This window comes from Papaver somniferum, chromosome 9 (assembly GCF_003573695.1).
Source record: "Papaver somniferum cultivar HN1 chromosome 9, ASM357369v1, whole genome shotgun sequence".
Taxonomy (NCBI): domain Eukaryota; kingdom Viridiplantae; phylum Streptophyta; class Magnoliopsida; order Ranunculales; family Papaveraceae; genus Papaver; species Papaver somniferum.
Window position 1 is genome coordinate 26,973,072 of NC_039366.1, and position 16,554 is coordinate 26,989,625.

Genomic DNA, 16,554 nt, shown 5'->3' on the forward strand with positions numbered 1-16,554 from the left:
TGAACTCCCAAAAGTTACCTGGAGCAAAGTGAAGTTCCCTCCGATGTTTGTAATTGTCAACCTAGACGCGGTGGCAAGTTGGTCCAGCAGGTAAGCGAGTGTAGCCGTTCCCCAAGCAAACTTGTTACAAGTTTCAAGATTCTTTACCAATTGGAGATAATTAGCATTTACCTTGTTTCCGGTAGTGTCGGGAAGATGTCTCTACCAAGAGTATAAAGCAAGTAGGCAGTTCTGGTTTGCTTCACTTTGACGGGATCCATTATCAACAAACCTTGTGTTACTCTTTCCTTTGTGTTCTCAAACTCCTTTTTCAAGTTAGTCAACTTGATCTTCTTATTCTTCTTATTTCTGCCACCTGGTATGCAAACGGTATCGACATCTTTAACTGATCGACAAAACTCCAACTCAGTTTTGTATGAACCCAAACCAAGGAAATCCCGGTACAAATTGTAGAGTTCATCCTAACTCATGTCATAAAAATCAGCATCCACACTTCTACCCCTTGCTTTAAGGCCTGTAATCTTACTAGCCTCATCAGGAGTAATTGTCATCTCTCCAAAAGGTAATTGAAATGTGTAAGTTCTGGACAGAATCTCTCAGTAAAGGAAGAGGCCGACATACTATCATATTCCTTATGTTCATAATTGATGATAGGCCATAAAGCACTGCGTTGTACGTAAGCAATCACCTCGGGAACCTCTTCATCAAGACTCCATTCCGCTGCCCTCTGGTGTATCAATACTCGGACTGCACGGTTGTGATCAGGAGTCTCATAAATTTTTTTCGCCCAAGAATCGGCATAACCAATCAATACATTTCCTCCATCTTCCGGAAGACCATGAGGTAAACCATCTGATCGAGGTGTAATTACGTCATCTTCATCAGGAATGTGTAAACCAGTGATCCGTCGATCATCATCGTCCTTCTCTTTCTCGGGTTCTGCCACCTTCTTACCTTTCTTGTCTTTCTTGGGTTTTCCTTGGGGTTGTGTTTCTTGATGAACTTCTTCATATTCTTCTTGATTATCATCAACTTCTTCTTGTCTTCCAACTCTTCCTTGTTCAGCTTCTTCTTCTAAAATGTCTCCTATATCTCCCGCTCCCAATCTTTTCTTACCTCCTCCTCGAGGATCGGGAGTTTTAGAAGTAGAAGGTGTTACCTCCATCTTCTTCCTCTTATTAGATGCATTAGGCCTGACACAAGTATGAAAGTTAGAAGTATGCTTTGAACAACAAAGGGATACAAACTATATGAAATATAGATTTGAAAAGCCAAAAACTTGTCAACAAATAAGAAGGCTCGGCTTACCCGAAATAACACATATGAGCTGAATCATGTCTTGAAATTTTTATTAGCTCACACAGAGAGTGGATCGGCTCATACCACAAAACAATTATAAGCCGATCCTATATATTCGGCTCACAACCGATACTGTCGAATAAGCCGAACCTATGATTATGAACTCAAACATGTATTCAGGGCAACATGATATCATGTAAATAAGCCGATCCTATACACTTGTAAAATTTATGGAATTTTAACAATGATATTCGGCGCAACCCTAATACTATCGAATAATCCGAATCTAGACTTATGAATTGAAACATTTAAGCCGATCCTACACATGAATGGGCGCAACCCTAATACTATAAATAGGTCGATCCTACACATGAAGAATCATGAATTTCAAACAACATTAATCGGCGCAAAACTAATACAACCATACAAGTTGATCCTAAGCACATGCAAAAATTCTGAAATTCAAACAACAATTATTCGGCACAAAACTAATACTACCATACAAGCCGATCCTACGCACATGCAAAATTTCTGAAATTCACAAAACATATTCGGCACAAAACTAACACCATCGAATAAGCCGATCCTAAATATAAGTCTCTGTGTCATTAAGTTCGGCTCAAAACGGATTTCATATTTACGCCGAGCCGTTCATATGCACTTTCAGGGTTCAGTTTCAAGAACAGCTCGGCGCACATCTAAGATTTGTTTTGCGTCGAACTATACACTGTCACCGCCGCAGAAACATGATTTTGACGAATTAAATCGACCAAACCAATCTAAAACATCAAATACGAGATGGGTTTGTAGAACTAACCTTCTTATTCTCATTTCCGGAGTTGGTTCTTCTTCAATCTCTTCTTCCGGTTGATTTTGTGGTTGATTTTGAGTTTGTTCTTTACTCTCTAAATCTTCTTCTTCGTCAATAGGTTGTTCAATCGATCAATTTGAACGAGATACTGGCTTACGACGACCCATTATATAGATGAGTTTAATCGTCGACTAAATTTTCACGAATCGACGATTAAATTTCCGCGATGATACGATGAAAAAGAAAAGGAAGAAGAAGAAGAAGGGTTCGGCTGTTGTGGAGGAGGAAGAAGAAGGGGTTATGAAACTGATTTTAGGTTCATTGATTATAGGTTTTTGTATTGGGGTTAGGGATAGATTAGTAATTTAAAGGATTTAAGGTCATATAGGTAATTGAATCACCCCATAGGATACCCCTTATAAGGTCACCCAAGTTAGGACTAGTGCTTTGTATGCCTAGGAAGATTTTGGTATGCCTAAAATCAGGATTCATGGGAAATCTGTGCAAAAATGATAACCATGGACTTGGGTATCATTTAAATAAGCACTACATAATGTTCATGGTTTGAGTACAGAAAAAGTACCCCAAAGAAAGAAAGAAAAAACATTAAATCTCAAGTTGAAACCCGTAAAAATATCTATAATATTACTTCAGAGGTGCAGCGAAGATTACCGGTTAACAAATTCTTGCTCCTTTGTCGGAAAAAACAGCTTTATGTCTTCTTCAGTTAATATGCCTGAACCCATTATTTTCGCATCTTCTTCTCCTAATTCTTTCGACGAAACTAAGGTGTTTTCGTGAGGAAATATCTGCCTAACTGCACTAAGTCTAAAACGTACAAGCTCTTTCGAGGTTGAAGCTATTGCATCGTAAATGCCGAGTGACCTAGAATTGAAATATAAAACAACGCCACTCTTGGTAAAGGCTAATGGTGTTCTAGTGTAAAAAGTGAACTTTTCACTCCAACCCAATGGCTCTTGCACCACCTGCTCTTTCATGTCACTAATATCGTTCTTCCCTTTCAGTGGCCATATGTCATAACTATGCATTCTGATAATTTGACTGTAATATTTGATAAGATAATATAAAACCCCGCCCACAACCGCTATAGAACCACAATCAGGCCACAAAGAACCTGGTGGCCGAGGAGGTCAGTGAAACATGTTCACGAAACTTTTCCTCAGTCAAATCAAAAACAAAAACCCTTCCGTCTCTCAATTCCACCCAATGCAGTGCTCCATTCACAAAGACACCATCTTTTTCAACACGTGCTTTGCCAAACTGAATATCCTTCCAACATTTCCCTATCCACTGCCACTGCCAACAGTAAACACCAAAACCTCAACCATATTGAGGTATGTACTTAACCTATGAATTTCAACAACTTTATACTCATTAGTCAAAGGAAGGTAACCAAACCCTCTCATCCAACGAATAGAGTGATCGGAGTCTCTGTTAAATTTTGGTAGATTGACATATTCTCTGGTCATAGGGTTACAAATACGAACAGAATCATCTCGGAATGCAGTTCCAAATAAACAGACCAAACCATTAAACGAACCAAAAACTCTATAACCAAATGGAGGGGTGAAATGGATCCTTTTAGTACTATCAATAGGTGTATCATCATTATTATCCTTATACTCAAAGTAGTAAAAATGCTTACTCTCAGTTAAGACAAGAAACGTCATCTTACCAGAATCAGTGGAGTGATTAAGATGAGATAAATACACTTGATAGAATGATGGGCGATGAGAAACGAGATTTCTCCATGGTTTGCAAACCAATTTGCAGTCCAGAATGAATTTAGTTGGTAAACGAGTGATAATGTCGAGTGCAATGTCTATTGGGAGATGATTGAAATTCCCCATTTAACTTACCAGGGGGTAATTTACAGAGGGAATAAATTTTAGGGTTTGGAAGAATTTTGGTTGTGGTTGAGAGTTGAGACAGAGTAAAGTTAGGCTGGGGTTTATTGAGAAAGAAACCGGTGTGTTTCTTTATAGGGAATATAGAAAAATCCGCAGAGGCCGGTCAGTCGGTCACTAAAGAACCGAATTAGGGTTGCACAACGGATAGGGTGTGTAGGATATGGCCTATACCCGCCACCTTACCCGTTTATTGGCGGTTAAGAAAATCTTTACCCGTCACCCTACCCGCCAAATAGTGGATAGGGTAGGATACGGTTAAAAAACTGGCGGGTAGGGTAGGGTTGGCGGGTATGGGTAGGGTATGTGCACTCCTAGTAGGAATTGCTCGAAGATCAGTAGGGTAGGATAATTTCGAGCTTTACCCGCCACCCTACCCGTTTATTGGCGGTTAAGAAAATCTTCACCCGCCACCCTACCCGCCAAATAGTGGATAGGGTTAGGATACGGTTAAAAAACTGGCGGGTAGGGTAGGGTTGGCGGGTATGGGTAGGGTATGTGCACCCCTAAACCGAATAGTAGGAAACAAAAATAGTGGACACAATGTTTTCGGCTGGGCAGCTGTCCTTAGCTAGTATGGCCAGGACTTGGGACACAATGTTTGGCAAAACAAGTCAGTAGGCAATAGGCACTGAGCCATGTTGATTTTACAAATACAGTGCTCGAGCCTTGAGCATCTGGTTGCCTATCTAACGCGAATAAAACGTCCAATGTGACTGATTCTCTTGATCTCTAGCTACTAGTCTATCACTGCATAGGCCAATCCCTAAACATAACGAAATACCAGCTAATGTGTCACCATTGTAAAAACATAACGAAATACCCGCATGTAGCAGCTTCGCTAAACATACCACCAGTATCTCTCCATAGGAGAAGGAGACGACAATCTTTCGTCTATGGCAGATCTTTCGAGATTTTTCTTTGTTTTATCTGTCACAAATTTATACAGAATGCACTTGCTCCCTAGAAGACTTCCAAGGAAATGCAGTGTTTGGTAATATGCAGACGAATAATCTTAAGAATTTAGTTTCATAACAATATCTGACTCTTAGAGTCACTCAAGAATGTCGGATTTCCATGTGAACTTTTTTTACCTTCGCTGTTGGCTGTTGTTAGTATATTTAGCACTCGGTTGTTAGGAGAAAAAATGGGGCGACAAAAAGAAGAAAAAGGAATTTACAACTATTCCTATGGTTGTCAAGATAGACACGAACACCCATAATGTTACAAAAAAAAAAAAATCAATGACGTTATTGAAGACCCTCCTCTAGCTTTAGAATCTCCTCTTGCAGACAACCTAAAGCGCACCCACTCTCCCAAACAAAAATTATTTGCTTCCTCTTTTTCCTGCCACTGCTTCTTCCACCTCGCACCAAATCTGCTAAAATCAACAGTTTGATACAGTCTCAGTCCATTCTATTCAGAACTCTTCAAATTCCTCCTAAAAATACCACCACCCAGGCCCAAAGTGTGTCATCCGCACTTACTACCAATTCATCACCCTGATCTACTAACCACAACAATGTGCTTCACAACAATTTAGAATAAGAAGCTGCATTGACGAAATTTTGAAATTGATGAAGGCATCATCAGCTAGAATAGTCAGCCCCTCAGCTTCCCTACATGCCAATCTTATAAACCTTGCTCTCAGCAAGTTTGCAGGAGATTTGATAAACAGCGAAGGACAACAGCGCCAGCAATGGCAGATGATTCTTAACCCTCGCACCGTGACCAAGCATAGCTCCCTGAACTTCCACTTCCAATTTCCTTTGTCCCCCATCTCAAGTCTCAACTTACAAAGTGTATCGCCGAACTCTGTTTTACGATGAGATCATCCGAAACTCTCACTTTGTCCTTAATAAATCCAACACTGTGGAATATGATACCAAGGATTGAACTCGTTTATCACAAGAAATCATTAAATCCCATATGACGCGGCAATACACTTATAGCTTATAGCCTGTAATGGAGCCCAACTCATATTGGATCACTGGTTTTCATCTACTTGCAGACAATTATTTCTCTATTCAGAAGGGGAATCCATGGAAAGAATCCGTGGCCTAGCAGACCTTGGTTGGCGAGGATGTGAAAACAGACTATCAGATAATTGTCTCTTTGTACCAGTCTTGTCAGTTCTGTCGTTGTTCATGCTTAGTTTCAAAGATGCTGCAGGAAAGAAAGAAAGAAGATTGTAAAACGAAGCAATGAGTTAAATTTCAGTCCAGATAATCAAAAAGCATAAACAGACCAGTTAACACTCATAAACAAACCAGTTTTGTATCACATGATGCAGCAGGTGACAATGTCAGATGCAACAGTCAATTAATCTATCCACAAGCTACAACATCACATGGTGGTAGGTAAACATGGTCAAATAAAGTGGTAAGTCTAGCATTAGTCGTCAAATGGAAGTGACTTGAGACACCTCAAAGAGTCAAATGGAAGTGAGTGATTTGATACTCGTCAAATAAAAGTGACTAACTTGAAACTCGTCAGATGAAGGTGGTATGTCTAGCAAATCATACAGCTCGAAAGATAAGGGACAAACCTGTATTGGCTAAATTTTCAATTCCACCCTCCTTGGATGCAACCTGATGTCTTGAACTCAAACCATTTGTAGTTCTTGATTCATTACGACCAATGCTGCCGGCGCTTCCACTGCCACCGCTTCCACCGCCTCCACCCCCAAGCCGAAGAGAAATCCAGTCATCATTAAGTGCGCCATTCGGTGTTTCAGGTTGGTCTCTATAATCTGTCCGTACAGACGTGTCTGCTGGATGGGAGGGAAGGAAAATTTGCAATGACGGGTCATCCCTACCAAATGTCAAGGGGTTGTCGACCAGCCCACCATTCAACTCATAATTCGAATCTAGGGCTTGTGTATCAGATCCCATGGCCATGTCAGAACCCAGAGCAAATCCGTTCATATTGGGAACTGAGGTCTGCTGCACATCGACAAAAGAATCTGAAACATTTGTTTCTGTTCCAAAAAGTTGGAATCCAGGACCTGCTTGAGTACCAGACGGCAACTGCCAGAGGGGAATCTCAAAATCATCACAATTACTGTTGAAAAGACCTAGACAACCGCCACTCGTACCTAGTTCAGCATCATTTGGATATGAATCGGGCATTGCAAGAGGTGGGGCAGAATAAGGTATCCCAGCGGTGTTCGCCGAATGAGATTCATACGCAGTTCCAGTCACATTCTCATTTTCATCCTCTGAATCACTGAGAACAATGACACCACCTAATGGTTCAAATGGCATTCTGTTCCCAACTGTACAAGTCGGGTCGAAGTTGAGAGAAATAGCATCGAGGTCGTTGCCATTGTTAGTAGAGAAATCAAATTGCCCCCCTCCATCCTGATTAACACTTGGATCTTCACCATCCCTACAACTTCCAGTAGCACTGCTAGTCCCAGGTATTACCTTTGGGTTTTCCAGTTTCACTAGTAACCGGTTTTCAGAAGATACAGTCTGCCCTTCTGGTCTATTAAGTTCCCATTTCCCATTCGGGTTCTTCTTGATTCCAATTCTCAAACCATTATGTCCTTCAGAATGTACTTCTTGCTTGATCTTGGAGTTTTCCAGCTCAGATTTTCCTGCTTCATCTACAGGACCACGGAGAGAACCACTAGGAGAGTGCCATTGAGCAAGATCCTTCCGTTCATGTTCATTCTTTGCACGCCACGAACCATCAGGATTTACATCAATCTCAGTAACATCTTCTCCACAATCGCGCATCTAATTATAATAGAAGAATCAGTAAGAGATGAAAAAAAGTTTATTAAGGCCAAGGAGAGACCTGAAGTGCAGTGGCTATACCAGAGTAGCGATACGGTTGAAATACGGGTCAATGATGACATGCTCCAACGAGTAGTTTTTAAGGCAAATGGGGCACTGCCACTGAAGACAACACGAAACAGTTGCTCTTATCCATTTTCTTTCTTGGAGGAAAGAGAAACCACAAATAAAATAAACTTATGCAACAATGTTCATTTGAATGCAAAAAGTTACTTCAGCAATAAATCAAATTGGTTACCTTCCTAGACCGCTGGTTAAGTTCAACAAAAACATGAAGATCAAAACAACCCATGTGAGCACAAGGTTTAAACCTTCCAGCAACCTTCATTCTAGAACCACTCATCTGCAATTCAAGACATGCATCAGCATAAAGTCAAGAGGAAGTACATAATACTCTGTTGGTTAACTTGTACCAGAAGTTGAAACTAAGGCACATTTAACGTATACAAATTATAGTACTGTTATTATGGGACTTCGATTAGATACTTGGTATGCTAGGTTGTGACGACTAAACAGCAAATCAATAGCCAACTAAACCTGTTGGTTAAAAATTGTCGCAGTGGCATCAGAGACCAAACAGATATGTTTTTATTAAAGCAAGAACCAAGAAATTCACGCTAAAAAGCCGCAGATATCTCTCTTATATAAACTTTATGTTGATCATCAACCAAACTACTGCCTAGCCTGTCATAATCGATGTATTTTATCGTACTACCACGAATATTTTATACAGCACAAAAACTGTGAACTTAATCACTTTCAAGGTAAGAGGGCCATACAAAATCTCAATTTCCACTAAAACTATGTTTAAAACCCTTGTTGTGCAAGGGTTCCATTCTTTATAATGTCCCACTTGTACAATCTTGTGGTATCAAACAGGGGCTAATCGTGAAATGACACCAGCACATGCAAATGGAAAACAATACAAGCATATTTGTACTTTTAACATGTGCAAGGCAGGTTATCAGGGGAAAGTTCTGAATAATACTAATGAGCAATTAACTATCAACTAAACTGGCTTGTAAGATGATCCGAAACAACTTCTGATCCAAATGAGATGCAACAGCTTAATTCTTCCAAAACTAACTGTTATTTTAATAACATATGCTTCACTTACGGGACAACGAAGATTGACGGTAACTGAATCCGCAACAACTTCCAAATCACTATCACTATCAGCATTTTCTGCAGCATTTCCACCCCCAATGCAACGGCAAACACGAGCAAGTGCATCATCAAAAGGCTCGCCTTCTGATTCCTTAGGAATCATTCTTAGAACCTAAAGGACAAATCAAAAAGATATATAAACAGTAAGGGCGACAAGTTTCAAGAGAAATAGCACGGTGTTCGAGCCAAAAGAATCTTCCATTAGATTAATGACATTTATAATAAAGAAACAAGACACCTACTTGTTGAACTGTACGCCTCCTTGCAATTCTAACACCCAAACAAAAAACACGGGCATCACACCCTGAAAGAAATATCTTATTCATCCCCTCCCTGGTGCAAGTTGTTATCTGATAAGAAAATAAGCTATGTTAAAAGCGACTACCGATAAAAATACATGGGCAGGTCGTAAATGCACTTGTTCAATGAGGCGTCACATGTTTTGGAATGTAGTGATACTTATAGTGCTAAATGTACTGATATGAAGGATGAAAGAATAGAAAGAGATGGAAACTCACAGCTGGGCCATCATCACGACCATTGGCTCCTAACAGCTGAGGACCAGGCCTATTAATAGTCCTAACTGCCATACCTGCAGCCACGTGAAAATATAACATGACTCTTCAATAGATAAAGTAGAAGCAACTTTCAAGGAAAATATTCTGATTTTGACTGCCTAAGCAAAATAGGGGTCTTCTTGAAACCACTCTATGCAGATTGTTCCAAGTCCAACAATAGTTTAAGTGAACTACAGACATACTATTAAGAAATTCATTAGTCAAGAAAAAATGTTTTCTTTGTTTCAATTCTACTAACAACAATCAACTACGTTGAGGCTTCTAGACCATGAAAACACACTTAAAACCTGCGGAGCTTTTTTTCCAGAAGTGCCACAGCTGAATAATAGATATCCAAATTCACAGGAAATTTGTAATTAACGAGACTGCATACCATTAACCTGGAGATCTGAATATTGTGGCCATTGCATCCTAAATGTAACCTTATCATTGAGAAGCATACACCAAACCTGAGAAAAGTGTCACCAAAACCGGCTGATTAAAATCCAGTCGAACTCCTCAATATACAAACATATATTACGCAATCGAGAACCAACCTGTACATCATATTCTCCTTTCTGTACTAACTCTCTATCTACCCTTGTTAGCTGAAATGTTTTCTCCACAGTCTGCACTGGATTTGTTCTACAAAACAATAGCTGAAGTTATTACGTAATAGAACCAAAGACACGTAAATTACAGCATCAATAAATGATATGAATAGCATTAATCTTCCCGATAAGGTCAATCAGTATATGATACAACAAAAAAACCGACCAGATGAAATGTGCTACATTATGAAAGAAAGATACTAAATTATTAGAAAACTGCAGTCTGTTAAGAGTGTGAAACATGTTTCGGACACGTCAATAATCTACAAGAATTAGCTATGCAAATAAGCTACTCCAAATGAATCTGTACCTTACTCTGAGCACGTATAAAAAATTTGCAATTATTGAGACTTTTTGCTTTCAATTAACCAAGTAAATAAAGATAAAGGTACACACTTACCCATCTGCTGGAAGACTAGTGACAGTCAATTTCACAGGAAGTAATGGCTGTGCCACAGTCACCCAAAAGCTGTATTAACACACACAGATGAAGAAGAAAAATGTATAAGAGTTGAGTTCAAGAATTGAGGGGGTGCCACAAACAATATTACTGAGCAATTAAAACTGCAGAAGATACTATTGAACACTAAAAATGCACAAGTGAAAAGTAATGGGTAGTTGTCCGAACACAGAAACCCATTTTAATTCTAGCAAGGTGACCTGAACTTTATAAGGAAAATAATCCATTGCTTGAAAAGGCATAACGTCCTCACTGATCCTAAGACATGTTTTAAGCTCGGGTAGGTTTTATATTCTCTGCAAATAAGCTTCCGAATTTGTATATGAAAAAACACCTCTAGTACAAAATATGCGTAGCCCTAGTACAAAATTAGAACCTTCTACTTCCTGACTTTTGCCAGAGGTTTAGTTTAAATTCAACAAGAGCACACAAAATATAAATTCTGAGAGATCCAACCACGGGAAAGGGGGTGAGAACAAATAAAATTAGATTCAATAGACTGGGTCATGTGTGTGATAGTTATTGGCAGGCAATTCCCATAAATAGTATGATATATTAGATTTGCACAATGAAATGAAAGTTTCACACTGTCTTCATAGTAAACTCGATATAGCAATAAATGGATGAACATACGGATCAGCACGATTGATTCGGCAAATTTGACAATAGAACTGAGGTGGAGTTGGTGGAACACCCTCTGTTGGTTTCTCCGGGATGATGACACAACCAATGTGTTGCCACACACGACATCCTGGATGCTCACACTGCATATAAAAGTAAGAGATAACTAAAAACCCTTCCCAAAAAGAAAATAATAACATGAACATAATTCGGTGAGGGCAATCCAAAGGGTAACAATCAAACAATATCCCAATGTACTACTACATAAACCCACAGGCTGCCTTCAAAATTTTGAAAAACTGAACACGAAGTCAACAACTTGTCAACAATATGAAACTCCCTAAAAATGAAATACATGGGAACACCAGGAAAACAAACAGCTGGTGAGGAAGTAAAATGTGGGCAAACTCCGTACCTGGATCATTGACTCATTGGGCAAGGAACTTCCACACACGCACTGAACCTTCATGTTCAATTGAATCGAATCCTCACCTTCCTCCTTTAGTTTTGTATGGTTGATATCCACATCGCTATGCCCCTTTGAAGCTAAATCAGTAGCCCCAGGAATCTGCATTTTTCTGCTAGGACAAAAACAGTATATACAATGAGTATTAAGAGAGAAGAAGGGTAAATTTCCAGCAAGGAGGAGTCAAGGAAAAATAAATTTTCAGCCGGAAAGGAAATTAAAGCGGGATGGAGAATAGATATTCGACATACTAGATCTATCCATTTCCAGCTTGGACATCAAGATTACAAGTCATAAGGAGGAAATAAAAATCAAGTAAGAAACGACATACTATGTTCTCCTAAATCCTCACACATTAATATCCGACAATTGTGGGGAATATCAAGTAGGAATCAACAAACTCAACCTCCTCGATCCTCACTCAACAATACCAGACGTGTAAGAAAGAAAAGAAAATAAAAAGAGAAACCTGTAAGTATCATCAATAATTTTTATAATCCCTTCTTTCCCGATAGAATGTTTCTTTGGCCAACCATGTGGCTTTGATACTGCAGGAAAAAATTCAATATGGTCACAATCAGTATGGTCCACCTAATTTTCCACAGATAAAATCAAGATTAATCCTGCAAAGAAAATCAATCTGCCAATCTCTTCTAGCTAGTAGAACCCCAACGTAACATATTCATGCCCAAATTACAGAACTACTGAACTAGCAAAATACTAACTAGGTGCACCAAGTATCGTGAAATGCTGTACACATTCAACAAAAGACCTGTTAGCAAATAAAACCTCTGGACTTGACGAATCCTTCCACTACCTAACCTAAGGCTAAGGCTAAGTCTGAGATATAATTTGATAAGCTCCACCTATGGTATCATACATCAACTAAGGTTGTCAAACTTATGATCAATCACTACGACACTCTAACACAATAACTTTCAACTTTTTAATAAATACCACCAAAAATAAAAGATTATTAGACTGATGCATTACAACTCTGATTCAATAATCTAAAACATAACTAACACTGACATAACACAGTAAATTTTCAACCATCCAAGATGAAAGAACAATAGTCGGGCAAGGTTACCTTGCTCATCGGCAATCAAACCTAAAATTCTGTCAATAAGGTCCTGCACCGCATGCATATAAAGATTTATTTCAGAGTCAATCTTACAAAAAACTATGACAAGCTAAATCAAAAGACAACAAGGTGAGCAGTTCTCCAAAATCGTACCTGTTTTTTCCCTTGCTTTGCAACACCTAACTTAGTCAGCACATCTTTAAGCTCTTTAATTCTAAAATATGTTAACTTGTCCTGCCAAGTAATAAGAACAACAAGCCTCAGCAAAAACACTAATCCATACTGAATTACATAACTAAAGCAACAACACTCATCGAAAATTCTATTACTGAAATGAACTAACCAAATAGGTCACTGGATTCAACTAATAACAAACAAACAAAAAACAATATCAACTTCAAAATTTCTTAATCATAACTTTGAATTCCGGTGACAATTTCAGCTTACTTCCAAACAACTTAGTACTAATTTCATAATTATCCATAGGAACAACCAAAACAACTAAACAATTCACCTCAAAATGAATGATTAGGAAACAAAAAAAAAATAAAGAGTAAGTACCTTTACCTTGCAAGTGGATGCTAAATCCATCTTTCAAAGAACCAAAAATTCCTCTTCTCTACATAAAAACACCACCACCACCACAGCTGTGAAGTTCCAATAACACACAGAATTGGGACACCACGAAGAAGAAGAAACAAACACACCAAATCCTACTGATCTAATCAGGATAGGATCAGATCAAGAAGAAGCAAAATCAAACACGTAACTGAATTACAAAACTGTAATTACAAACCCTAGAAACTTAAATTAATTTCTCTTTAATTATCATCATCATCATCATCCAAATAAATAAATAAATACAGTAAAATCAGTACGTAAATTTCGTACCAAAAAAAAGAATCAAATAAGAGATTTTGTTGATGGGGAAGAAATTTCGAGGAGGAGAGATTATTTTAGACTGGATTACCCCTCACTCACGCCCCCAAATTCTTCTTTCTCTCATCTCTTTTCTCTTTTCTTTTTTTTTTTCTTATAAATTCTTGACTTTTTTGACTGCGCGTAGTGGGGGCCTAGCCCAACCCAAAACCCGCCACCACCAATAAAGACCGGATGTATAACGAGGAATTGATTTTGGTTAAATAAACACACATGCGTCCGGGTATTGATTCTATGCTTCTCGTTAATATATTAGAGACGATTATTTTGACCGTTTATTTTGCGGTTGTGTTTATCTTAAGTTTCTCCTCGATAAAGGGAGGATTATTGATTTTATGGGCTGTAAAGATTATGACGTATTTGGTGCTTGCTTATGACGTGGACCTACTACTGATTATAACCGACAAAAACATGATATTGACTTTTGCTAAAGGGCCTACGTCGGTATTCCATGTAACGCTGGGGAAGGCACCAACCAACCTGGAAGATCCTGGAACTGTAGAACCTAAAAACTGCTGAATTATGCATAAATTTATACCAAGCGATTTTCCCATGGGAATCAGTGCTAACCTTTCAAAATTTATTGCTCTTCGGATGCCCAGTTGCTAATAATGGACGGAGAAGCAAAAACTAATTTTGTCTATGACAATGCATCCATGGGCGTTCGATATCATTATGTAGCCAAAACTGTTAGGGATGCTGTAGAAATTAAATGCAGTATAATGACAACGCATCCATGAAGCAGCTGGCGATGATGTAGTAATTTATTGAGTCACTTGGTTGTATGTGGCTATTTTTCTGTAACCATGATTCGTAAGGTTTTGTGTTATTTTATGTATAATTTTTTTGTTTAAGCTTATAGTGACACAGTAACTTACTAATTATATGGCAAAGAGTAATTTTTTTGTGTTTGCATCTTGCAGAAATATGTGTTCTATTTCACTAAATATCAGAGATCTTGAAATCATTGATTCTTTGCAATTACTTTTAATGGTGGTCTGTTTTCGTTAAAAAGGTATACTACATTTAATCTCTACCATATACATATACTACAACTCATATAAATTTTTATTGATTGTTTCTTAACATTTCAATGATTTCCTATGAAGTATGAGATTATTGTTTGGCCATCACAGAAATGATTAAGAAAGATTAGTGGATCAAAATATATTTTTTGAAATATATTTTTGTATATATAATTTGAGTACAAATTGCTGGCCTCACATTGAAAGTTAGGCCAAAAGCTTGAATTCTAGAGCTTCTGGCCCCCTACCAATAGAAATTGAGGGTTTCATTATATTTCGCAATTTTGGATACACGTCAGACACCTGGATTACCCAGTGCTCCCCTGTCTAAAAGCTAATCTCCAAACCCTGATTCTCTTCTCTCATCTTCCCTCGGATCCCTCCTCTCTTCACTCCTAATTCTCTAAAAACCATGGTGGAGAAAACGGCGAAATCCTGAGCATGATGCTACACACCATCCCTAACGACAGATGAAGCACAACATAATCGATGTTCACGTACAAAAAAATCAGAAATCAAATCCACTACCAAGACAACCATCGTGTATCAATCAAGGTAGTGCTTTTAATCAGTCAAGGTATTATTTTTGCGAATATTTATAAATCCTGATGTTTTTTCTTTTTAAACTTTGATCATCTCACATTGTTAAATATTAACCTAATCAGAAACCCTAAACAGCTAAAGAAACTTTTCCACTTCCTTCTGTTTATTTCAGAATCGGCCCTTAAAAATAGGTCGATCTAAATCGGGTCTTCACTGTGCGACTAGATTTTGATTAAGGTATCGGACAGTCTCATGCCAGTGTTGCGAAACGATAAATCTCTCATACAGTAACTTTATAGTGGAGACTCCATCTGCTGTTTCGGAAAATGAGAGTCAGATTCGTGGCTGACTGATCAAACTAGGTCTAATTGGTTCCTTATATATAAATTGTGGAGTATATATACCTTCTGATCTTTGTGGAGTTTATCAGTTAAGTGTGTACCTAAGATTTCACTCCTTAAATCAGTTTGTCGTTCAACCATTTGCCAAGAGTACAAGTATTCTGCTAAATAACATATAGCCCCAATAAAGGATCGTGCCCACTACTTTTTAGCCTATATTGACTGTCAGAAATGGTAGCGGGTCACTCAATCAATCGTGCATCTTTTAGCGGATTTTGACTGTCATGGACTGAAAAGGGGCATAGCAGTTGAAAGGGCATGATCCTCCTTCCCCAGTAGGCATATACCTTCTGTCCACCTGAGTTAATTATTGTATGACTAATCCGTAAGATTTGCAGCATCCATAGGTTTACATGTGAATTATGAATCCAGCACATTTTTCTTTATGATTTGTAATGACACGGTAACCTACTAATTAATCGTCTGTTTTTTTTTCTTCAGAGAGCAAAATGCGATGTTATGGTTTTCTTCGGATAAATTCAGTACAATGGTAAGTTTCAGATGTTTTCTCCGCTGACAATGCATCCATGTAGCAGAATTAGGCATCCATGGGCACTCAAATTCAGATGATAGCCAAAACTGTTTACGCATAATGACAATGCATCCATGGGCGTTAAATATATTCGATATCATTACATAGCCAAAACTGTTAGGGATGCTGTAGAAATTAAATGTAGTATAATGAAAATGCATCCATGTAGCAGCTGTTGATGATGTAGTAATCTATTGAGCCACTTGGTTGTATGTGGCTATTTTTCTGTAACCATGATTCGTAAGGTTTTATGTTACTTTATGCATAATTTTTTTCTTTAAGCTTATAGTGACACGGTAACTTACTA

General features: G+C 38.3%; 1 protein-coding gene across 3 annotated transcripts; it reads right to left on the bottom strand.

The window, feature by feature from the left end:
• Window positions 1-5,021: 5,021 nt before the first annotated feature.
• LOC113314004 (E3 SUMO-protein ligase SIZ1-like) lies at window positions 5,022-13,820 on the bottom strand. Of its 3 annotated transcripts, none has more exons than XM_026562774.1 (17): window positions 13,699-13,820; window positions 13,375-13,426; window positions 12,961-13,041; window positions 12,814-12,856; window positions 12,193-12,271; window positions 11,673-11,835; window positions 11,270-11,400; window positions 10,577-10,645; window positions 10,123-10,210; window positions 9,960-10,035; window positions 9,527-9,600; window positions 9,251-9,358; window positions 8,959-9,120; window positions 8,080-8,184; window positions 7,863-7,943; window positions 6,587-7,781; window positions 5,022-6,204 (listed from the first exon to the last, which is right to left on the bottom strand). In XM_026562774.1, the coding sequence occupies exons 2-17, from the start codon at window positions 13,396-13,398 to the stop codon at window positions 6,062-6,064; spliced, it is 2,622 nt and encodes an 873-aa protein (XP_026418559.1). In that variant the 5' UTR covers window positions 13,399-13,426; window positions 13,699-13,820; the 3' UTR covers window positions 5,022-6,061. The 3 variants fall into 3 exon arrangements, with proteins under 3 accessions (XP_026418559.1, XP_026418558.1, XP_026418557.1); XM_026562773.1 differs by having other exon boundaries at window positions 13,375-13,454; window positions 13,699-13,818; XM_026562772.1 differs by having other exon boundaries at window positions 13,369-13,454; window positions 13,699-13,818.
• Between the last annotated feature and the right edge of the window lie 2,734 nt (window positions 13,821-16,554).

Coding starts and splice junctions, on each gene's coding strand:
- LOC113314004 (XM_026562772.1), bottom strand. CDS start 13,398: ATGGATTTAGCATCCACTTGCAAGGTAAAG. Junction 13,042..13,368: donor CATCCACTTGCAAGGTAAAG/GTACTTACTCTT, acceptor ATTACTTGGCAG/GACAAGTTAACATATTTTAG. Junction 9,359..9,526: donor GTCGTGATGATGGCCCAGCT/GTGAGTTTCCAT, acceptor TTTTCTTATCAG/ATAACAACTTGCACCAGGGA.